This window comes from Blennius ocellaris (genome assembly GCF_963422515.1).
Source record: "Blennius ocellaris genome assembly, chromosome: 9".
NCBI classification, from domain to species: Eukaryota; Metazoa; Chordata; class Actinopteri; order Blenniiformes; family Blenniidae; genus Blennius; species Blennius ocellaris.
Genome location: NC_137658.1, coordinates 24,576,665 through 24,601,466, shown reverse-complemented (window position 1 = coordinate 24,601,466; position 24,802 = coordinate 24,576,665). Strand labels below are relative to the sequence as shown.

Below are 24,802 nucleotides of genomic sequence, written 5' to 3'. Positions count from 1 at the left end.
GTAAGTTAGCAGTATTTTTTTTCCCCCCCAATCTGGGCAGGCTCTTTGTCACATTGGTTTGAACACATAACTTTGTGTTCTGCAAAACCTCACTGGCATATTTACAGAGCATCCAGTGTGTGTGCTTTGTGTCATAGCTGTGACTGCAAATAAGAAAAAGAAAAAGGAAGGAAAATATGTACTTTTTAAGCAAAAAGGAAAAAAGATTCTTGGAATAATTATATTCTCTGTGCTTTTGTACCAAAAAGATAAAAAATTAAAATACAACCTCTTTGTTGTTTTCACCTTGATTTTTACTGCAATGATGGAAACAAACAACACGTCGAACAACAATGTGTCCCAGTCCCTGAGTTTGTTTCACAATTGTGTGTTGACCAATAGTACTGAATGGCTCCCGGGCTCCCCCACCCGCCCTCCTCCCCCCTTGAATGCAGCTCTATTATAGGCACAGTAGCTTGCATCGTGGTGATTTATTGCCAGAGAGAGCTCAAGTTGTTTAAAGTGACTGGTGTGATTAGTCATATATGCTTCAGAGCTGGAAAGTGGTGCACATTGCTCCTGTAAATTAACAGCAGCTGCAGACTGTACTCGACCACAGCGAGGTGGTCAAACGTGGCAAAGCGTCAGAGTCGCCAGGGGACGTGGAGAGAAAGTGGGTCATTACGCCCCTCTCAGGTATGAGTCGGTTGACAGACGAGAGAGAGGTATAGGCTCCGTTAAGATTCAGAGGCTCCGCAGCGATTCCAGGAGAGGTATGATAGTCCGCAACTTCTGCCAAGATTCCTCAGGAGTCACAACACAAATATTGCTTGATATATTTCACCGGGGCGAAGAAATCTGCACGCTCCATTATTCCTGACATAAATGTGCTCCTGGAAGTACCTCTCTGACTCTAAACTGCTTTAAATTCATGATGTAAAAGTTTGATTTCCTGCTTTCTTTGTTCATTTTTTGCTGCCTTTTAAGAATTTACATCTTCATGCCAACTTGAGCAGAAAACTGCTTGTGTTTTTTTCTTTTTTTCTTCCCTTGGAGCTCATGTAAGGAATCGTTCACTGAGTTGGGAGGAATTTACCACATTAAGTTGTGCTAAATGACAATGTTAAATATTTATTTATTTTAGTCTAACTGTGAGCATTTAACCTAAAGGCTTGAGTAGCTTTTCAGAAAGAAAAAAGAATAATCCTGACTAATTTCTCTGTCAATAAACAAGCGTTTTCTTTAAACAAAGTGGAAACTCATGATGGACGAAACCACAAATCTATTTCTACATGTAAAAACACTATCAATATGATACCAGTACTAGGTCAAAAGTTATACTAATAATACGTTCGGCTACCCATAAACCTGTGATAAATGAAATGAGGTCAAAGATATGAAAGTTATTTATCTGAAAGTAATTCTATAAATATCATATATCAATACCTGTGGGTGAGTCACTAGCTAGCTGTTTTAATGGCGTGACTATTTGACGTGTTTTCTAACATGTACTACCTTGTTTTACTTTTTAAAGATGAAAATAGTGACACCAGTGACTGGAGCTCTGGAGCTCCGACTCGTGGTACGTGGCTGAATGACAGCTAATGAGTCGCACGAGTAAAACAGTAACTGACTACGTTTCTGGCACCAGGTAAGAAGGAAGTGGACATTTACTTGAATAATGTGAGAAACGTGTTACTGTAACACATTTCCAGATCACAAGTTTTTTTTTTCTTTCACTTCCATTTTGCACAAAACCTGTGATGTACTTCAAAGTTGAGGTTGTTTGTTTCCCACTTTTAGATGTACACTGAAGGCATCCTGTGGAGTTTCTGAACACTAATGTGACGTGTGTCTGAGCAGGTCGAGGGCAGAATGACTCAAAAGTTCCTGCTCCTTGTTTCAAATTGTCACACTGATTGACAGTCGGTTGCTTGAAAACACCAAGGAATACAATAATGCACCAATACATTTTTTTTTTTTAAATCTTATGAGGAAGGACATGTATTGATTCTGTTACGTGCGTCGAGCTTTGGTGAGTAGCAATGAATCTAAACATAGACTTTGTTTTAAAAGAAATATTATCGTCTAAAGTTGGGAAGTCTGAGGCAGCATATCGACCTGCCGACTGTTGTCTACGCAATATATAAGAATTAGTGTTTCAGGGCTGTACAAAGTACCTCAGAAAGGGGATTGATTTTACACTTGAAAAAAGGACGAAATAATTTGATAATGTACACCACGGCCGTGGTAAATAGTTCTTCTGCACATGCTCAGTAGATGGACAATCAGAACAATGTTTCCTCCATAGTGTCATGACTCCAAGTTCATATTCTCCTGGGACTTGGTAGTTTTATATTTGTTAGTCTTTAATAACTAACACTTTAATAACAAACCAACTTCGTAATCTGTCCATATGAATGTCCATGTACTCCCATTGTTATTGTTTACAATGCATTGATCTCTGTGCACGTGTGTGTGTGTGTGTGTGTGTGGGTGTGTGTGTGTGTGTGTGTGTGTGTGTGTGTGTGTGTGTGTGTGTGTGTGTGTGTGGTTTCATTACAAAAACAAACAACAGCGCCAACTCATGGCCCAACATGAAAATATAATTTTTTAGTGTTTCTGCCATTTCTGTGTAAAGGGACATTGTTTTCAAAATGTTACAGTGAAACTTTTCTGAAAAAAGTAATAATGAACCATTTTCACTTGAAATGTCATCATGTAAACAGGTCCTTTGCATTTCCCAGGCTTATTCCTTGTAGTATTTGAGAACAAATCATGGTAATTATGAAAAGTCCAAGTTAATAATGTTGATTCCTAATAAAAGAGCACATTTTGGAACTGGCTTTTTAAGTCAAATTAATTAATGAATGTAACCAGGACAAATCTAAAGATACATAGGCTATGTGCACAGTGGGGTAGTGGGAAACACTTTTGCCTCATAGGGGGAATGCTACCGTTTCAACTCCAGTTTGTGCTGACAGGAGTTTGCATGTTCATTCACCTCCAATCTTAAAATATATACTTGATCTAACTGGCGACTGTAATGTGAATGTGACTGTGTGTATCTCTTTTGTTTTGGTGGGAGAAAAGGCTCAAGTAGTGTGAGGCTTTGACTTGAGGCAAATCCAGTCTCACGCTTTCTGTGTGAGTGTCAGGAGCCACGCAGCAACACTAAGAAAGGCCAAACCGATATCATGGACAATGTCTCTTTATCAAAGATAAAGATAATCGGAAATAGAGCCACTCAAATGAACATGCCAGCTCACAGACAGTCGCTGCTGTTCAGCGAACATGCAGTGGGACTGACATGGTACCCAGGTTCAGCTCTGAACCGCCTTCGGTGCCACTTTAGTGCTTGACAGATACAGATAGAACCCATAAACTGCATAACGCATACTGTAAATGAAAGCAACTGCAACAGCGACCAAGTAATGTGCACTCAGCGAACGAGCGTACAAACATCAAAAATATGCACGAGAGATGCAGAGAAACAGCAGCGAGAAGAATTCAAATGTGCAATTTTCAAAGGCAGGTGACTCATTCTGAATAACATTGCGTAAACGCACAGGTATAACAATCACTTCACCTTACATAAAGCTTAAGCTTAAACATAAACACTGGCATTATATACCATCCACATAAAGCATAGTCAAGTATCATCACAATTTTAGAGACACTAATTAGATCTTTTTTCCAGCGTTGACAAAGTCTTGCTTTCATATGCGTCTCTCACCAGTGCCTTTGTTGTGTGTTTGCCACAAACTCGGTGTAAAGATGCACAACACATCGGCTTTTTCTTTGAATGTACACGCTAATACAAGTGACTGCTGCTACGTCTCAATGACGAGCATTACCAACAGTTTAAGGCCCAATCAGTGTAGGATCCAATCAGAATACCTTGATTACATCAATGAAATGGGATTTCTAAACGACTGAACCACCTTAAAGTGGTGGAGGTATTTTGACATCACTTGAGTGTGGTGCCTAGATTACATTAGATTGTACAAGTGTTCTAATTAAGTGGTTGGTGACTTTTTCCTGTTGCTGATTGGCCAGCATAATGTTGTGCTTCTTGGCCGGAGTCGCTATATTTTCCCATTTGCAGACGTAAAGCTGTGCACAAACAAACAGAGCTGGCAGTTATCAAACCGTGCAGAAATATTTGTTAAATCTGGTAAAAAGGTTTTAGCTGGAACTGAATCACAGGCTCTACCTTTAATACGCTTACATGAAACTGATATTGAACCTCGTCTACATCTTGCCAAGGAAGCAAATATGCACATTTCATGAAATGTTGGACCACTCCTTCAAACAATACGGGGATACGATTTGACAAATGACTACGTAACCTGCTGTGTTTCTGTGAGGAGCTAAAAAGAAAGTACTCACCTATTTCACTCTGGAGCTTCACCAGATCTGCTGCCATCTGTGCTACTTCTATCTGATTAAGGACATATTTTGTGACACTTGAGCTTTTTCAGTATCAGTATGACTATAAAAATTACCTTTATCGGGGGGTTCAACTAAGTCCTCCCTCAGCTGCTCGTACACTGCGCAGTGTCATCAGTTGGTGATGTTTAATGCACTTCAGAGGTGCTTTGTGATGAAATGCCATTCCTCACTTCTTGGTAAATGCACTTTCCACTAACCCCTGGCTACGCTACACTCGGGTCTATTGAGATTTCTATCAGCAAGCCATTTTACACAGTTTTTCCTTCTGCAGTGGATTGGTGTGATTATTGAACATCAGTGCGAAGCGGCGCAACGAGAAAGAGGCTTTTGCTCTTTGCTCCCAAGAGGCCATCTCCAAAATCTGACCTTCATCATTCATGTTTTAGGTGGTTATACATGTTACTGTGATTAAACTTCAAAGAAGCTCTGCTGGAATTATTGGAGAGTGGCACCACACTGCCTGTGTTGGCAGGTTATCTCCTGAAATGAGAAATATACACTATCAGAAAACAAAATTGGCTGAGACGGGAGGTACATGTGAGGTACGGTGCCAGTAGCTGTTTGTTTTACAAGTGTTAATGTGTTTTAGGAAGATGGCTCCATTAAACTTTTGCATCTTGACACGTTGTAGCTTATTCTTTTAAAGGCTAACGACCTTAGCATTTCTGCTTCACTGGCCTTTGGCACTGGCAACTGTAAAACATTTTAACATTAAATTGATGCTTAAAGTAATTGCTTGGGTGAATTCCCAAAAGCACTTTAACCTCACGCCAACCGAGTTTCAGCTTTCTCCTTAATGCTACATACGCCACACACTCCGTTTGTGATTCCAGAAGCCATATTAAGGTACGGGCTTGACTTCGAGTGCACAACAACACCAGACATTTCAACAAGATCAGAATTGGTGGTCATCAAAATGTCGGAGCTGTAAGTAGTAGCCAAAGTTCAGTAGGTCCTGGTTCAACATGTGTTTGTTGGCGCTATTGATAGAACTTCCTGAAGTTAAAAAGAAAGCAAGCACGGGCGCCGTCTTCTTAACGACTCACATCCAGCAATTCACCTCAGCAATTAAACAAACCACAGAAGGGCCCGGGGTAATTACAATGCAGAAATGTTTCAGTGCCTTACAAATGTTTATATTTAGAGCCAGACTCGAATTTTGTGGCCTTTCATTACACACTGACTGGGTTCATGCGTACAGCTTCCAGACAAAAGTCCAAACTACACGCAGTGCTTTCATAATTGGAGGATGACATTCCCCCGAATTTGCTTCCAGAAAACTCAGTGTGGTGCTTGTTTTGAATGTTAAACATATTTTACTGACTTATTATAAAGTACTTTACTCAGAAATACACTTGTTATGGTGGAAAAATGTGGAAGACTCGCGGAGCACTTCTTGGATTCTTATTCTTGGTGTTTTACAGCATCTCCACAAGACTCGGCAGTAACAGACTGCTGCTGACACATTTCTGTGGAGTTTAATTGACTTTAGGTCTTCCTCATTACAGAGGACGCCCAGTTCAGAATCACATATTGGCAATACAAAGACTCCAACTGGGACCGCAGCAGCAGTAACACTTGCTGAGAATCGCTGTGGTGATCTCACTGCAAAATGACCACACTATCTGTCTGTACCACAACAAGATCAATCCAATTCAAAGCTCCACAACATCTTCTTCCATTGGAAAAAAAAGCCTCTTCCACAGAAACATGCAGTCGAAGCGTGGGTCTGTTTTCTAGTCATGCCATACTAAATAAACCACTTGTTAACGCACACCTTCATTTGTACATATTGATTAACTGGTGACATGTCAGTGTACTTACATGTGTGAAAAGACTCTGCAGTGCAGCTGCACAACACCGACTGTCAAATAAAAAAACATGAGTGTTGCCTTCACACACTCACACACTCTGATATGGCAGCAACAAATATAAAATTTCATCTTCGAGATCAAAATTTATTTTCCAAAAGGAATTACATCATATATCAAATGTTAGACAGCTGAGCTGGTGGTAAATTACCAAAAGGCATTTCCAAAATGAGACTCTTCTTCCCTGGATGACGACAGCTATTGACATCGAAGGAGGCGCGCTGCCGGCCGCTGAGACCACCATGAGGTTTTCGCCCGGCCTTGCAGGTCCTTACATCTGAGAAAATGTCAGTGATACATCAACCACACATTTAAAATCTAAGTGGTTCCTTTACAACCTGGGGGGGGGAAGAAAAAATACTTTCATAAAATAGAGCAGATGTTACTGATGCAGTTTCACAGCAGCTTGACTCTTTACTGGGGAAATATATGGGAACATTTGTATACATTTCTTCCAAATTATCTGAAGCAAGGAGAATAACAGACTATATGATTGAATAGTTGTACTGACCAGTGAAATAAGTGTGGGAAATAGGATACTGCACAACATTCCAGCTTTACACACGTCATAATACTATAAAATAGGCTTGTTTTTGTTTCTTTACATCTTTAGCTCCCACTCAAAATGATTCAATTAAATGGAAAGTATAAAAATATTTAAAATGATGACAACATATGTGATGTTTTTTACATGTACGAGACCATGCTTGTAAAACTAATGACTGTCTGTTTTTAAATATATGCTGAATTTATGAAGAAAGTCATTTGATTTACAACCAAATTATATATAGTATAATAATATTATATAATAACAGTCATATTTAATAGAGTGTATGATGTGTCATTAGAATTGTGCAAATCATGTTATATTCAGTCACTTTTGCACGTCCAGTTGACTTTAATTTACACACATGAAAATGTTTCTTACTAAAGCATTCCAAATCAGCAAAACTAAACTAAATTTGCGGAAATTTTTAAGTCTTAAATGATATTCTTTAATGATTTCCTAATTTTCAAATAGGTGCTGTACAAACAATCAAGACAAATGTGAGGAACACTAAAGAGGCCATGAGAAATGTGAATAAAGCTTGGAAATATAGGGAATGTTTTTATGATTGTGACATCCGTTTTCTCCTTTTTGTAAAAGAAACACACTGACTCCTGATTGCACAAGTTACTGAGTCAGCATGTTGGAAGGTTTGAGGCGCTTCTTCACCATCACGTCGCTGTAAATCACACACTGTGGTCACGGGTCACAGCCACCTGCGGTCTGAGTAAAGCTATACTCTAATTACTCCTCGTCATATTTCTTGCTTTTGGCTTTTATCCCTTTGATTCTTTCTCTGCTGTCTGTTTTTCTCGGTGTCAGCATCTTGGGACGTTGTGCTCCCTCCAATTAGAAAGCACACTGTGTGGCTGCACCCCAGCTGCATGTTGTCGGAGCTCCTTTCAGCGGCGCTCAGACTATTTCTCGAGAAATGGGAAATATGTGATACGAAGGGGTGGATTTTAAAATCCTGTTTGTGGGAACAAAGTAGACAGGAATGCCAAATGAGTCTTGATGTTGCAAGTAGAAGTATGCAAAGGCAGAACCAAAGGAAATCTGTAAATCAAGGAAAATCTCAAATACACAGAAAAAAAAACTACTCTTGCATCAATCTTTTCTTTTCACAGCTCTTTTATATCAACAATTCTGACTATGTTTACTACAAAACTGTGAATTGCCTGGATGGTATAAGATGTAGGAACAGTTTTGTATCAGAAAGCAACTTCTCACAATGTGAAGGACTGTTCCATATGAAAGAATTACGATTCTTTTTTTAGCAACACTAATCAGATCAGTTCACCTGCACAGCTCGGACATCAGCCCTTTCACTCACTCATTACTCAAGAGAGCAAATGCTGTCATTTAACTGAGTTGTTGTCAAAGATAGAGCCATTGTTTGAAAAGAGCTGTAGACATTTGTTCGAGTTTATCCACACCGTCACATCTATTTAAGTATCACAGGCTGGTTGCTCTAATAATTCCATAAATACAATATTATACATCTGATATTGCCACACGCAATCATAAAAAACACAGTCCAGAAACACAGTGAAAAAACTATGCAATTTTCGCAATCAGTTTAAAGCCAACAGATAAAAACAAATCTTTGAATTAGGAACCGGCAGTGTTGAGGAAAGCCAAACACTCAGAGGCAAATCAATATTCAGTTGAGGGGCTACTACCACACAATAAGATGTCAATGCAAAAGCCTGGAGAACACAACACGCTTGGTAAGACAATTTTATTCTTTAATTTCCTCATAGTTGCAGGAAGCTGTTGATCATAATCCAAACCAAAAAAAAAGATAATTGATGACAATTTGATGGAACACATTCTCATTGAACACTGACGGTAAACAATGGAAATGAACATGTTTGCAGATAGATATAAAATATACAAAAGGATTTTGGACTTGCTGACACTATGATAGCAAACAAACAAAAACTGCTTCAAATGTATAATTTTTCAGACAGGGATTATACCAGACTACAACATGCAAATTGCAGATTCAACCCAGGTTCAAACCGGGGATATCCTCACTGTGAGGGGAGTAAAAACCACAACGTCAGTGTGCTGCTTATTTTCATATGTAGACATATACTGTATATCTGTGATGACATCCACCTTGACTCACAATGCCTCATCTAAATAGTACTGATTTAAACCATACAAATGACTATCCAGTCCTGTTTAAGGTACATTTATTCATTACTGTACTTAAATTACAATCAGGAAGTTTTAACTTGTCTGTGTTCATTAATCTATTATCTTGCAGAATATCTATGAGAGAACTGATCACAGACCAGAATGATTGTGTGAAGCTGAATATTTAAATATGACAGCAACATTCCATTCAAAAGCCATTCTAAAATATATAATAAAGGAAAAAATATCAAAAAAAAAATTGGAAAATGTGGCAGTTTAGTATTCTGGAGTTTTCAGTATTTGGTCTGTAGAAAATCTCAACATTTTATTGATGTTTACAGCAGCGCTGCTCTGTTGCTGGAAACAGTTTAGTTTGTGTTCCTGCAATCCTAAATTCTTTGAGTAATCAATTACAGTCTTAAATCATTTTAATTTTCAAGATCAATGAATGTGAATATGTTCAGTGGCAAGCTTCCCATGGAAGCACAGAAACAGTGTGATCATACAATGGCTGCTGTGCTGCCTCACGCTGTATTTCCACTGCTTGCAACATGTTGCACCGTGTTTGTATTGTCCTCATTGTCAGGTTGTCTTTAGTGAGATTAATGTCATGCACTGCCAATGGGCTCATTTTACCCTGTACCGACTAAGTTGATGATGCATTAGTGACTGACCAGTATTTTCTAAATTGAATTTTCCATGCTGGCGCCTGTCCAGAACCAGCTGCCCGCATTCAGCAGGCATCACCAAACAGCAGCCTGTGTGTGTTTGGCAGCTGCAGAACATTCCTACTTCATTTATCCAAATTCTCCAGACCTTGGGAGTTGACAGGCTTGGTAATCAGTGTCCACAAGCGTAATCCCCGTGGTCTCAAGACGCCACACATTTGAATCCCTGGCTCTCTCATCCCCTTTCCTTCCCTGCCTGTGTCTCCTCCATCCTTCCTCACTTTTATATATAAATGTGTTAAAATCACCTAGCAAGAGAAAACTCGTCCATAAATATGCATACCACACACTGTCTGTATGAAAGCATGTGTTCACATGTGTGAAGGCCATCTGCACGCCGGTTTCCGGAGAGGGAAGTGTACCGGCCGTAATTACTTCGTTTGCAGATCACCATTTTCAAGTAATATTTCCACAGGAAGCTGTTGTGGCTTTTCCCTCAGTGCTATACTTCTACGAATTATCCCAGGTTTATTTTTAATACCTCTAATTTCCTTCTGTCGCCAGATGAACTACTGCACACATGTGGTTAATTGTCATTATTCTAGGGGAGGATTAATTATTCTGGCAGCGATTGTGTTTGCTGTTATTTGTAAGAGGTTACACCTCTGCGGTGGCAATTTTCAACGTGCCTCACTGAGATGTTCCAATTTTATTCCTGAGAAAATGAGAAACCTGAGAAGAGAGTGCGAATGTGAGAGAGAGAGAGAGAGAGAGAGAGAGAGAGACAGAGAGAGAGAGAGAGACTGCAACAACAACATTGCCGGCCAGAGTACTTGGGAGACATTAGTAGTTCTCATGTGACTGCCCATGTGAGGAGACTTGAGCTCTCTGTTGCAGGCTGCTGGAAGACAAAGAGCCGTCAGTAGAGACGAGGGAAACCGTGAGGGGAGGATAGCTTCCTCTGCAACACTGGAAAGAAAGCTGGAGTGATCCACACACTTTCCTGGGCCGGCCGTTTCAACTTTAAGCTCTGTTGTGGAAAGTATGTATTCCTTTCATACCTGAGAGACAAATGTGGTTTCACTGGAGTTTGGTTTTTTTTTTTTATTCACTTTTGCAATTCGGAAAGAAGAAAATGTGCAGTTTGTTGATAGTTTCTTGGTCATCAATCTCACACTAGTGTAAAGTCAGTTTGATTCCTTTTTTAAAATGATGCTATACCGTTGTGAGGCCTGTGCATTTGTGGGATGAACAGCAGTGTTGGCCACTGACACAAACAGCACGCTACCAAAAGTGTCTGAAGAGGCTGAAGATGCAGTTTGTGCTGGTGCAGCAGGCCAGTGAGTGTTCATTAGATAAACAGTCTCGATTAGGAGTACCTAAAGTACCACACCTTGCACGCCCAATCAGGCAATAGAAGGATGTCTGTGTGATAGAGGGCACAACAAAGCAGCTGTTTTTATGTGCAGAAAAAGAGTAGAGTCTCTGTTTCCGTAACTGTGTTACCAATTAAGTATATGTAAGCACTGTCAAAAGTAGTTCTACAGGAATTTTAGTGGATAACACATTATTACCAACACAGATAATGTGGTACCATTTAGAAAAAGAAAAGAAATAGGCTTTCCAGTGGTTTATAAATAACAATAAATTCAATGTATTTTGTGCTTAATTTGATGTGTAAGACAGATTACATGGCTGGATTGTTCTGAAAAAATGGAAAGTATTAAAGGAAAATGATGTATAAAAAAAAAGACTTTATTATTTCTACAAAGTACCGTGGATACAACGACTGAGCGTGTGTATTATGTGGTATTATCTGCTGTTTTACCAGAGTACAATTCAAGAATTTAAGTGATCTTCTGATTGAATGTGATTCAGTGTTGCTCTCATAGTGTGTTAAAAGCGTCTCATGTCCTGAGTGGGGCTTATGGTGGTTCAAATGTGAACAGATACTGTCGGGGACTTTTCAGGTTTTCAACTGGCTTTCAAAACCAGATCTGTCATTTCCAGGTCACATGGTGGCCAGACTGAGCTCTGAATGTCTCCAGTGCTCAACAAGATTTATTTGCACGTCTGTAATGTTTTGCAATGCAAAACGATGATGAGGTCAGAAATGACCAGTCAGGTTTTATGCAGTTTTATGCAAATGATAGCCTTTCTTGGCTTAAAACATGTAGCCTTGCTCCAAAACATAGCACATATTATTATTGCATTGCATCTATTTATAAAAAAAAGATGTAAAAGTGTAATTAAGTATTTGTAAGGTGTTCACTGTTTAATTGCACTTTTATTTATTTTTTTTACGAACATGTATATTCAAAGCAAATTCAGGAGGCGTTTCAAGTGAAAACGCATCATTATTGTGTTTTCGTTTCAGAAAAGTTTTGCATTTGCACAGCAATGTTTTGAAAATGATGTCCGTTCACACAGAACTATTTTCTACAGCCGTGGAGTGCATGCACAATGGCAGCATTCAGCATTCAGCATTTCTACGAAGGAGTCAGATCATTTTTGAAAAGTAACAACCTGAGTGGTCAGTTGCACTGTTGTGTGAACAGACATCCAAAATGCAACCAATGCCTTCTGTTTTCACTTGGAAACATTTTCATTGAAACGAGTCCTCAGACAAACACAGTAAAATATAAAATGACACTCTACATTACATGTAATTTGTTTTCTACACAAATATAAATTGGTACTTTTATAAGAGAACAAACACATTTATGTGCACATCAAAAAGTTTGAATTTCAATCTAAACTGTCCTCGGTAGTAACTTGTGGGTTTGGAAGCAGTTACATCATCTGAAGGAAAACTTTAGCCCTTTTATTATCATCCTGTCAGGATTTGACATGAATACTTTTCAAAGCCAATTCAAAAACAATTCGCAAAAATGACCATAAAGCAAAGCTCGAGGAGTTTGAGATTCTATAGAAGTAATTGCATTTCCTACCCAAGACTTTCTTGGTAGGACTGTGCAATCACACACAAGATTAAAAGCATATTTTTAGATCATTATTGCCTGGTATGTTCAGCATACGAGAAAATTGCATTTGGGCGGGTTTTGAGTGCCATTGATTGCATTGACCTGTGTTAAAAGTCATCTCACCTTATTGAAGAAATATCTGATGGTATAAGTTAAAGTCATCCGAGAAAAGAGGGAAGAAGCACACATTCATGTCATATATTGTGAGAATTCAGGCAGGAAAGAGGTTCATAGGGTGGAAATGCAAATCAAAGGATCCACCTCCTTGATCTGCAAGCTCTGGCCATGTTATATTATTTCTTGGTGCGGATTCAGTTTGCAGGATACTGACGGGCCCTCGGGGTTGAAGGCACTGCCTCGTGGTTGTAATGGCTGCAGATTCACTTGGATTTACTATCAAGGTACCCAGCTGGTGGTGTGCAGCGAGTGTGGATTGCAGAGGGCTGCACCGTCACATGATATAAAACATGATCCTGACCTTAAAGTTACTTTGTGAAGGATCAATGGGGAAAGTAAGGTGAAAAAATAAAAAGAATTAACAGACAATAAAACAGCGGCACTTATCTACAAAATTACCGGTACATTGAAAATATTCTCAACTCAGATCCCTGCATGTGAAAACACTCCATACAACCAAATACACCGTCAGTTTACTGAAGAGCAGGCACCAGCTTCTGCAAATGGTCTTCACTTATATCGTGCTTTACAGCTGTGTGAGCAGCTTTACATGGTGCATCACATTCACCCATGCAAGGCGCTGTTACTCCAATGGCAGCAGGTTGGGGTTCAGTGTCTTGCCCAAGGACACTTTGACATGTGGAGATGGGAATTGAAACTGCAACCTTCCGATTGGAAGACGACCGCTCTACCAATGGAGCCATGCCACCTCCAACCAGGTACATTTTGGAGGTGAGAAATAAAAATAGATTCTTCAAAGGAAAAATTAATTATTGGAAGACAACATGTAAACATTGGTTGATTTGTAATTCTTTCTTTGCATTGGCAGCATGTGTCAATGCAAAGACTTAAGCTACCCAATATTTCAGCACCATGATCAGGTCAATAGATTGTAACTTGCACAAACCTCCGGTTCAATAGGAATGGATTGACATATTCAACTAAACAACACTCCCCCAGAACTCTCCGGCTAAGGGAAGGAGAGGAAGTGTGGGACGAAAACAAGAGCAAGGTATTTGATCATTTTGCTAACAAGGGCTGGCAGCCGCGCTCTTCCTCCCTCGAATCGCCCGCTGAATGTAAAGTCTCAGAACTTCCTTCAGCTCTCTGGCCTTAACGGACTCGTTAGGGATCGCGGGGCAGGTCAAGAAGCATGTGAAGACAATTCAGCGGTGATAAGTTCCCCCGACTCATCAAACCCCCTCCCAACATTTAACAGCCATGGGCTCCTCTCAGCAGCCGACTGAAAAAGAAGCTAATTGATGACTGCGAAGGGGATGGCACACTATGAAGAGACAGCCCAGCTTTCAATTTCCACAGTATGAAATATCATTAAGAAATGGCATTTAAGAGCAACTGTGGAAGTCATGACAAGATCTGGAGGAGTGGGGAAAGTGGCGGATGAAAGGGCTCGTCTGAATGGCAGAGCAACAGCCCGGCGTGACGGCAGAGGCGCTCTGGTGTCAGGACGCGTCAGCTGGCGAAGGATCTACACAGAGGAGCCGTCAGATGTAAACCTTACCTATGACCTCATCACACAAGTGAACATCTGCAGCATGAAAAGCTGCATCTGGAAACACCGCAGTAGACTGAGATGGAAGATTTATAAACAGACGTATGTAGGTTGAAGCTCTTTGGCAATGATCATCAAAGACGTGTTTGGATTTTAAAGAAACACCAACTTTTACAGAAAAAGAGTTGAGCAATGCATGAGGCAGAACTAAATATAGTATATATAGTTATACTATGATAAGCACAGTCAACACTGCACAGATAGAAAACGGAAGAATGGTTTTTGCTGTTGAGTTCAAATATTGTCTTGGAAAAATATTGAAGAATGTTTTGTGGATGTAAATAGTAAATGGGGAGCCATTAACAATATGAGTACACAGACATTCTCGTGGACAGGCGACAGAGTTGGATGTTTATTCCAGTTGACCCTCAAGTACGAAGCTATCAAGTCCAAGAAGCACCGGGAGTCATGACACTCCCCACTGAGCAAAACACGTCTCTCAGAGGGGCCAGAATTAACGTGTATTTGGACGTCTTTCTTGGACGTTGTATTGACGTCTTGTCTGGATGCCTTCTGGAAGTCAATGAAAATACATTGCAACAGAAAAAGGACAGGTCATCAGTCTTACAGAGGACACACACAGACAATCAATTTAGCATTACTAATAACGTGCTTTTTTTTTTTTTTTTTTTTTTTAGAATGTGGGAGGAAACCAGAGAATCCTGAGGATATATGTGCTCAAATTTGAAAATTTCAGTAAACGCCTCCAGCTGGATTTCAACCCATAAACCTGTCTGGGCAAACCAGTGCACCACTGAGATAATAGACAATGACAATTGATCAGGCTGATAAAACATTTACTCCTGTACATAGTTGTGTTCACAAGAGGAAAGGTTATCAAAATGGTCAGTTTCTCCGTGGAGACTTGGAAAGTTCAATGCCTTGTGACAAAAACAATAAATGGTCCGAACTCAGACATTGTGCATTTAAATGTCCCATGCTGTCTCCTCTTGCCTGTCATGATTTACTTCCCTCAATATTTTAATGACAAATCAATAATCATACAGGCAGTTGGACTTAACAGACAGCTTGTGACCTTACAAGTGACTCTGAGTGTCGTAGATGTGCATCATTTTACTTTTAAGTGCCATTTGTCAACTAGTTCTGGACGTCCAGATCACGGACTGGACAGACGGACGTGTCTTGGACGTCTATGGGTGTTGCTTACTCAGTGGAAACATTGTTAAAGTGTACGTGCAGAAGAATTATACTCACTACGACTGTGATGTGCAGCGTTTCTGAAAGGTTGTGATTTTCCTCGTTTCCATGACGATGAAGCCGAAGCCATTTTGAAAAGTTCCACCTTGGGAGCTGTTTTCAGTCAGTTGAGTTTTCCATGGCTCCGAGCATCAACTATTGTTTGAACGGACGCCCAAAACACTAAGAAAGTTTTCAGTTTTTCCCTTGAAAACGTGTTTATGAGAAAAGAGCCTGGCCTCCTCCACAGTACCATAGATATATGCTAACTTATGTTCTGGAGGAAAGTACAGAGCAAGTTTATGGAGCTCAGCTATCAAGTGCTCACATCCTCATTAGTAGTCTCACTTTTTTCTCAGTTTAAGAAAAACTGTGATCTTTAACAATCCTCAACCAAGTGAAGAAGAAAAGAAAAGATGTATACAGTGGTACAATGATACATATCTATTGCATTTGGCCCATTCAGAAGGAGCAGCTTCTGCAGGGATCAGACACTTTCAGTTTCAGATCATTGAACACATCACTCATCTTTTGATTGTATTTATTATACATGTTTTTTGGCAAATTGTGTCCTTCACAGGATGCATTTGCTAAAATCTATACATCTCTACCTCAGCTGAAATGGGTTTTTTTTTTATCGATGATGAAGTTCTTCCACTTTTTACAGTCATTATTAAACTGTATATATGCATTAAATATGATTAATAGTATAGGAGCTGCTGCTTGGTAACAGTCTATAATTGGACTTGTAATAGCAGAAATAAATTCTCATTCAAAGCAATAGATCTGATGTGACTGCAGAGATTAAACCACAACTAACTGCACAAAACTCAATGTTTTGAAACTATTCAATTGAGGATTTTTTTCATTTTTTTTCCCGACATGTAAAATAATCTATATTTTCACATTACTCATCAAACAGAATCTTTACAGTGAAATTAAAACAATGCAATATATATGGACTGATCAAATGGCCAAAACTGACACGGAAGAAGTATGATTTATTTTTAAATCTCACACAATAATTCATTTATCATAAATGTAATCAAACAATGGTATTAATAACCACTCATACTATTATACCATTGTAATCCATCCATCTTCTCTCCTGCTTATCCAGTTCAGGGTTGCAGGGCGCTGGAGCCAGGGCAGGGCTCTTTTTTTACCATTACCATACCATTAGAAAAAACCAGAAAGAAATGTGGAAGTGTTCTAATGTTTGCCAGATAAAGGGTTAAAGCCATGAGTCTTTCTCTGTTACACAAACCAGCAAGGGCTTTAACAGCATTGAAACCAAAAGGACACGATGTTCGCTGGTTTGACTGTCGGAGCCGCTGCCCACCTCGATCTATCACAGGGCTGCCGATGGCTCCCAGGAGGCCCACTGTGGACTCTGCAGCCTCCACACCACCTTTACCCACTCAACGCCTCCCAACCTTTCACCCCCTCCTCCCCCGCCATCACCGCCCCGCCATGAGTGACAGGCATCAGGTTCCACCCGACTGGAGCCGCTATCTAAGGGCCCTCAAGGACAACTAAGAGGACATATTGTCATCAGCTCATCTCACTCGTTCCCACAACTGCCTCCTCCATTGATGTGCGCACACACACACACACACTCACACATACACATAACCAACCGCGACCCACTCACCTGTAACAACATCTACGTGACCTTTGCTTAATGTCCTCGGGTGCCACACAAGCACCATTCGCACAAACAGCCCCGCAGGTTTGGCTGCGCCTGCCGCTTCTCATTCACTCCTTTCACAGCGAGTCCGTGTTTGAAACCATCGAGGAGGAGGTTGTTAAGAACAATTTCAGACAGAAACCTTGAACAGAGGAAATAAACAAGCCATTGTCTGTGAAGGTTTCCGTACAGATCGCCCCACACTTCTGCGCTCCAATGTTTTCCGAGCTGCGGAGATGTGAATTCCTGGGCTCATGGTGAACAGCCCTCGGAGGCGTCTTGAGATGTGAGGGAAGACCGGCTGTTCTGGACGACTGTCATACAGAGTTGGAGACCGTTTTTCAAATGAATAACAAAGGTTCGGCTCCCAGTAATGTTCTTCTTGCAATCAATGTGCGTTTCACCACAGTGCCATGGGTTGTTTGCTGTGTTTTAAGTGTTCAAATGCAGTTTTCAGCAATAACAGTAACATCCAGACATGTCATCGTATTTTTGTCGTTGCTTTGCTGCATGTGAACGAAGTCCGTCAGTTGTTTGTGCTTCCAGAAGTCGTAACACTGCGCTTCACATGAGAGGCCGCTGCTTACACCCGCAGTAGGAAACTTCACATGTTGGCAGGAAACTGTTTGGAATATGATCATGTCAAATCCCAGAAATCATCAGATGTGACTTCAGGGAGCTCTGCAGATCTATTAACAAAGACAGTTCCTTCTTCCAGAGGAAGGCAACGAGCAGCTGCGTTACACACTGTAATTAGAGATTTTACTGATGTGTCATTGAATGAGATACAATAAAAAGACAAATCCATGTGATGTGTAGGTGACTGTGAGACATGTTTCTCTCCTGCTTCTGTGAGTGACAGTAATTACCATTATTTCCTTGCAAACGATAAATGGATTTCACAATTTCTAAGCGCAATAACTTCATTATGTCACTAGTGTGTGCGTGTGGCCTGCTCACAAAGTCAAACAGGATCGATTACGACGCACCACAACCCTCAACATGATAGAAAGATGAATGAATCCATTCATTCATGAGGTGAGTAAGATGCAGTAAAAAGGGCGAGTGAAGCTGCAAACTGCTCGTTGTTGCTAATTTAGACGTATTCCCAAACTCAACAAGTAAATTTGACACACTGATTGATGTTGGGTTCAGCATTTAGTCAATAAATGTAAAACATTTTATATCTTCTGTTTTAATTGTTTTGCCATGTCAAGATGATGAAATCCCAAATTATTAAATCTGGTATTCATTTATGAGCTTGAACATTTTTGAACAGCTCTCTCTGTAATTTCTATCTCTGGCATCAGATCAGTGTTAAGATTTGCCACCAAATACTGAGTTTCTGATTCAACCAGTTCAACTTCAGCTTCATGAATGTGATGGGTCAAATGGACACGTGATGACTAATGTAATTTAACTTAATCATTAGTGATGCAAAGATCATCAATACTTGTATCTTCAGAACTGGAGGATTTATTATGAATAGAAAAATACTTATTAAGTAATAGGTTGCATGCTACATGTTGCTGATAGGAGACACCTGACTGTTACTCGTCACGTCGGTGGATGAACTGGTGAAAACATGAATGAAACAGCTGATCTCCATCTCCTGATGCTTGAGCGCCCGACTTAATGTCGTCCTCCACTTCCGCTCCCTCCTTCATCTCACAGTCCTTTTTATCTCTGCCAGCTCTGCCTGACACGCTTTAGAAGACAATGAAAGGAGAGAGTCACAGGGCCTTGAGCTCAGCCTTCCTTTGTTCACGTGGTGAACTTTAATATGTGCAACTCACACTGGTGTTTTATATGCAGATAATTCATTCCGCAGTTCATTTCAGATCTACACGTTAAATAAGATGTAATCACTGTGTGTGCCTTAGCCTCATTTGCATAATGTTCTTTTGGGGTACATGGAGGGCGGATGCTCAAATACAATTAAAGAAATATCTGCATCGTCCATCTTCCAAAGCGCAGTTCTAAAAAATCAGGACTGTAGCGTTAAGCCTCAACAGACTCCTTCAAAACTTTCCTTTCTGTTTTGGAGTATATATGGTGATAATTTGCTTTCATATATACAGACCTCAGGGTGAGTGGATGCATGTTGCTCCAGCAGAGGGAGGAATAAGTTCATCTGAGGTGGCAAAACCTTTTAGTGCCGACGTCTTGGCGCTTCTGTGCTAATGCAATGATTGTAGTTTCATTTCCTTCCATGTGGTTTGTCCGTTGTTGTTGATTTTGACTTTGCCATCTCTACATTTTCATCCACGTTTAAAGCTTCTCCGCCATTTGCTCAGAGAAGTGTCTCTCAAACGAAGCTCTTGCAGAGCGCCACATGCACGACACAGTGGTAAAGCTGCTGAAAGCTAAAGTAATGTCTTTGTGACCAGAGTCGCTCTGTATGAAGACCGTAACATAAATTGGAGCTTTGTCTTTTGCACGGGCCTTTTATCTGCCTGTTCGGTGTCATGAGGGAAGCTAATTAACTTTCCCGGTCTCTGTCTCTCTCTCTCTCTCTTTTATTTTTCTTGGAATAGTTTAACAGCCAAGTGACAGACGCTGTGAATTCTTATTTAGAAACGAAACAAGGAATAGTGAGAAACAAGCCCTCCTTAAATCTCCTTCTGCGTGTTTTTAAATATAAATAAATGATGAACATAATGAGAGTCAGCTCGAAATTTTTGTAAAACTGATCACCATTGTTACGCTGAGGTTTAATACCGCGAAGTCTTCGCCTTATTGCAGCATAACTCACACTGCATGTTTCCCAATGTACTGAGGCAACCATAAGTATCAAAGGAAGCCATACAGAGGCCATTCATTTCTATTTTCAGAATGCCAATTATTGTGCACAGCAGCAGCTTTGGCTATTGAACCAGTTGAAGTCAAAGTGTTGTAATACATTATTATCTATTTCAACCTGGTGCGGCGGGGAGATTCTCACTGCTGGATTTTCATGAAAAGAGATAGCCTGCTGAAAATGTAATTCACTGTTTTAGTATAAATCAATAAGCCTCCAGAATCTATTCCCCTATTCCACCTTTATGTTAATATAAAAGAAATGCTCAAATAGAAGTTTAATTCACCACACGGACTTGCAGACTGTTTAATAGCCCCAATTTTATCCATAACTGCTCAATTGACACTTAAATTTCGAGCCCATCTTAATTTGGCTTCTCCTGACAATTTTAACTTCTACTTCTCTTTGGAGCCAAGGCTACTGTGACCCATGTTAATGGAGATTTATAGGCCACTGCCATTCTAACAGTGATCCTCTATTAGGAATTATATTCCATTTGATCATTATTACACCGATCGCCTACCAAATAAAAAAAATAAAATAAAAAAAGTGAGAGAGCAGCCGTCGCTGGATGTTAAGCGGCATATTTAAATGTCCTGGAAGACGAGATTAGCAGGCAGATGCACAATATGTCCAGCGCTGAACATGTAAGAGAGTTTTGAACGGAAAGCTCATTTTGCGTGTTAGAGGACATTCAGATGGTTGTGATGTGGGGGGGCGGGGGGGTATAAATCCTGATGGACTCCCATGTGAGCATATTCATTAATCATGCATCTCATTGGCGAGGCTCTGATTTGCCACTGAGACAGATGAAGATGAACTCAGCAATATATTTCTCATCATAACACAAGCCTCACATAAATATTAATAGCATATTTTCAGCTGGTGAGCATGAATCATTTTTCAGACAGGGAATTTTAAGCGTCATCCATGCGTGTCCACGAACAGTACATAAGCAAGCCGTTGTGATAAACAACATCGCTGTAAGGCAACACTGAGGAGACAGCTTTAACTGTACCAGAGATTTAAAATGACTTTGTTTAACTTCCTTCAGGCGAACTTCCATCAATGCATTTTCACATCTGATCTTTGAACTCGTCAAATATTTTATTGTCTAAAATCACAGCTTCTTCTGACGTTACCTCATGTACCGTACATAGTATTAGCAGCTGTCCCTGCGTAAAAGTTTTTTTGTGTTTTTTTTTTTTTATTCAAAATATTGAAAATACTGCGGTCATGGACAGATATGAGGAGTTAATTGAAACAATACAGCTTTGACAGTTTAACACTGATACGATAAGTACTGTCATATTAGAAATAAATGATGACTATTTGTCATGTAAAAGGCATCGGGACGTACATTTCTGACGGGTCAAGCCTGCAGAGAACTATTAGCCAGATTGTTAGATTTCCCTCCAGCTCCACTGTGTGGCTTTTTTGTTGTTGCTTCTTTCAGTTTGTTGTTTTAGTTTTATGATCTGCACAATTTCCTGCTGTTTTGGTTGCCTCTTGCTGCTCTAATCAACCTCATTCTGCGATGCAGCAGGAAGATTATTTAGTGAAACAGAATGCGTCAGAAAGCCCCCTTTTCTGCTGTATGTGCTCAAGGTGCAGATGATCTGTGATCAGTGCACTTTCTGCCAGGGGGTCCGGCACACATGTGAACTGCAAAATAGCTGCACACTATTCAAATGTTGGATTTTGTTTTACTGCCATTTTTATGTAGTTTTTTTTTTATTCATTTAGTCAGTACTGCCTTTTACATTTCTTGCAATTGCAGACAAAACATTCAGCTGAAGGTTCAATCTGTGTCCAAAAACTATTTCATAATCTGACCGTGACCAAGTGCCCCCAACAACAGAGACCGACTCCGCTTTTTTTTTTTTTTCTTTTAATAAAATGTTCAAATGTTATGTGAAAAAATGTTGCACTAAAGGGCAAAGCAATACAATTCTAATAAAGGCAGGTTCTACAGAGTTCTAGTTTGTGCGTCACACACAGTTTGTACAACACAATCAATGTCAGGTCATTCTCACACTTTGCCACTTTTTGTGTGGATTTACTATATGAATAGATGAGTGTTCTGCAAGAAACACACAACCTTTAAAAAGTAACATCGTTACTTCACTGATTACTTGTTTTTAAAAGTAACCTAGATTATAAGTAACTTTTTAGTTACTTTCAGCACCTGCGACACCACCCCCCACCGTCTGGACATAAGAATGACAACTGTGTTGATCCCTGCCCGGCCTCCTGCTGATTTATTATCTAATCTTTCACCGTCATTCTTTGTTGTGTTTTTATCTGACTCATGGCTTTATTATCAGATTTTTACTGTTGCTGGTATTTATTTACCCGGAGATTGCATTATTTATCTATTTGTACTCCCTGCTCTATGTGAGCTTTTAATTGCATTCCAAACACCACAACCCTAATGAAAAGCCAAACTCTGTGTGACAATAAGGCTGCGATATAGATCCGTGTGTAATATGTAGCTGCATTAGAATATATCAAGCATTCTCAACTAATTTCTTCTGATATTCTAGTCTTATCTTATATGGACTGGGATTTAATTTCACTTCATTATCTTGCCTGACACTGAGGTCGTATCAGTTGATTTCTTATTTAATGGATTAATTATTAAATGCATCCAAAGCGAGGCACATAGGAAAACATTTACACTATATTCAACAGCCGTGATTCCTGACGTTCAGCAACCTGTAAATGCACATCAATTCCATTCATACTTTATTTTATGCCCTTTTTTTTTTGTTTTTTTGAGTCTACATGTCTTTCTGCTAATCAGTCACTTGTCGATGCTCCATGCAGCGCTCTGACCGACTCCATTGTTTTTACATTCAGGCAAACAGGTTTCAATGAGAGCAACACCAAACCATTGAGGATTGGAGGAATGTGAGATATGGGCTTTGCAGAGCTGTTCGTTGGGGAGGAATGGTGAATGGAGAGACAGATTTGCAGGAATGCGCTATAATTCTCTATTTTTACCAATCTATAGCAGCAGCATTCAACTTTGCTCCCTCGAAAGAGCCTGAGATTGACTCAAAGAAATAATATTATCATACCAAAAAAAAAAGCATTGCGTGGATTCTTTGACACTCACAAATCTAATTTGTGCGTAAATGTGTGTGGTGGCAGGTGTACGATCATCAGTACAAAGCTGTGCTGGATGGCGTGGAGACAGAAAGCACGATGGAGATTGACCCGGGTCAGCGCATTGAGATCTTCAGAATGGGGAACGGAAGCCACGAGGTTCTCGAGGTGCACGACTTCAAAAACGTGAGTAGAGGTTAAACAACCGTGTGGGTTTTTCTGTTTGATTGAGAAGTGGTGTTTTGAAAATGTGTCTTTTCCACAGCAGAGGAAGGATTACAATGTTCCCACTCTGCCAAGACGTTTGTCTCTTCAAGAAATCAGATTGCACAGTCTGTTCTCAGCCTTTTGTCACTCCTAATAAAAGCAGGTGTTTACAACCCTTGAAAATATGTAGGAAACACAGGGCTAGAAATTATGCGCACTGAGATGTTTACATAATGAGGAAATGTAGGGCTTTTCAATGTCTTAACCAGAAATAATATCAGTAATTGATACTAAAGTGGAGATATGTTGTGTTTTCTGTCTCACCATTAAAAAAAAAAGCTTTCTTCCATTTAGTACAGCAATTTCTTTACAACACAAACACCATTAAGAAGCCAATCTCAGTTTGTTCCTCGTGCTTTTTTTCAGCTGCAATTTTGTCTCCAGCAGAACTCATTAGCTTATCTTTTATTCCAAAATTCCTGCTCAAGTGTGCAAGAGGTTACACGCCGAACACCGCGGTGAAGACAGCGCGCTGCCTGCCTGCGTAATGAACGCTCCTGCTCTTATTTTATTGTCCACCGGGAACACGTGGAGGCTGAATGTTACAGGATACAATTCACCCTAAACAAACACGCGTCTCACGTTGTCAAACTGCTACAGGAAGGAAAACGTCACGGCAACCATCTAATCAGTGCATGCGTGCGCTAAATTTAAGATGTTACATTTCGTGTTGAAGGCTGCGTGCAGCAATAGAATACAGCACAATGCAATATGAAGTGTGTGCGGCTGTGCTTGGTCCGGAATAATTGTTGGTATTTAAGCCCTAACAGGATGTAGATTATAGATATGTTGAGTATTCTTAAGTACTATCATATAATAATCAAGTATCTATAAGATTAATCCTACATTTTTCAGGCAAATATTTTTTTAACATTGGACTCGTATGTTCGGTTCATTTCAGGAGGTCTACAGGAAAAGTGTGTATGTTAAAGGGATGCCCACTGAAGCACGCACCCACAATCAAACAGGTGTCATCAGAGAACTCCATCAGTTTGAGACATGCTGTGGTTGTGGTTAGGTTAGTTTCAGGGACAGGATTTAGAAAGGCATGTGAGCAAAACAAGTGTGTGTGCATATTCAAATTAAAACATGCACAAACGTCTGTTGTCTGTTCCACTTCCCGTTAGAGAAGCACGTCCCCTGAGGAAGAGATATATTTGTTTCAGTGCTTCACCGTGGAGTAATTCAAACCTCCTAATAAGTGGTAGCTTGAGTGGCATTAGTAGCTTTTTTTTTTTTCATTTCGTACAAAAAAAAAGGTCAATTGTCATTAAAGACCAAAGAAAACTTGTTAGAAATCTCCAACTACTGGGGATTATAGCAAATATACTGTCGACC

At 39.9% G+C, this 24,802-nt stretch overlaps 1 protein-coding gene across 1 annotated transcript in view; it reads left to right on the top strand.

Moving 5' to 3' along the window:
• Positions 1-24,802, top strand: part of tnmd (tenomodulin) — a 91,742-nt gene that overhangs the window by 37,188 nt on the left and 29,752 nt on the right. The window contains exon 3 of the mRNA XM_080502303.1: positions 23,243-23,383. Within this exon, the coding sequence (XP_080358429.1) occupies positions 23,243-23,383 (141 nt within the window). The remainder of the gene's footprint in view (positions 1-23,242; positions 23,384-24,802) is intronic.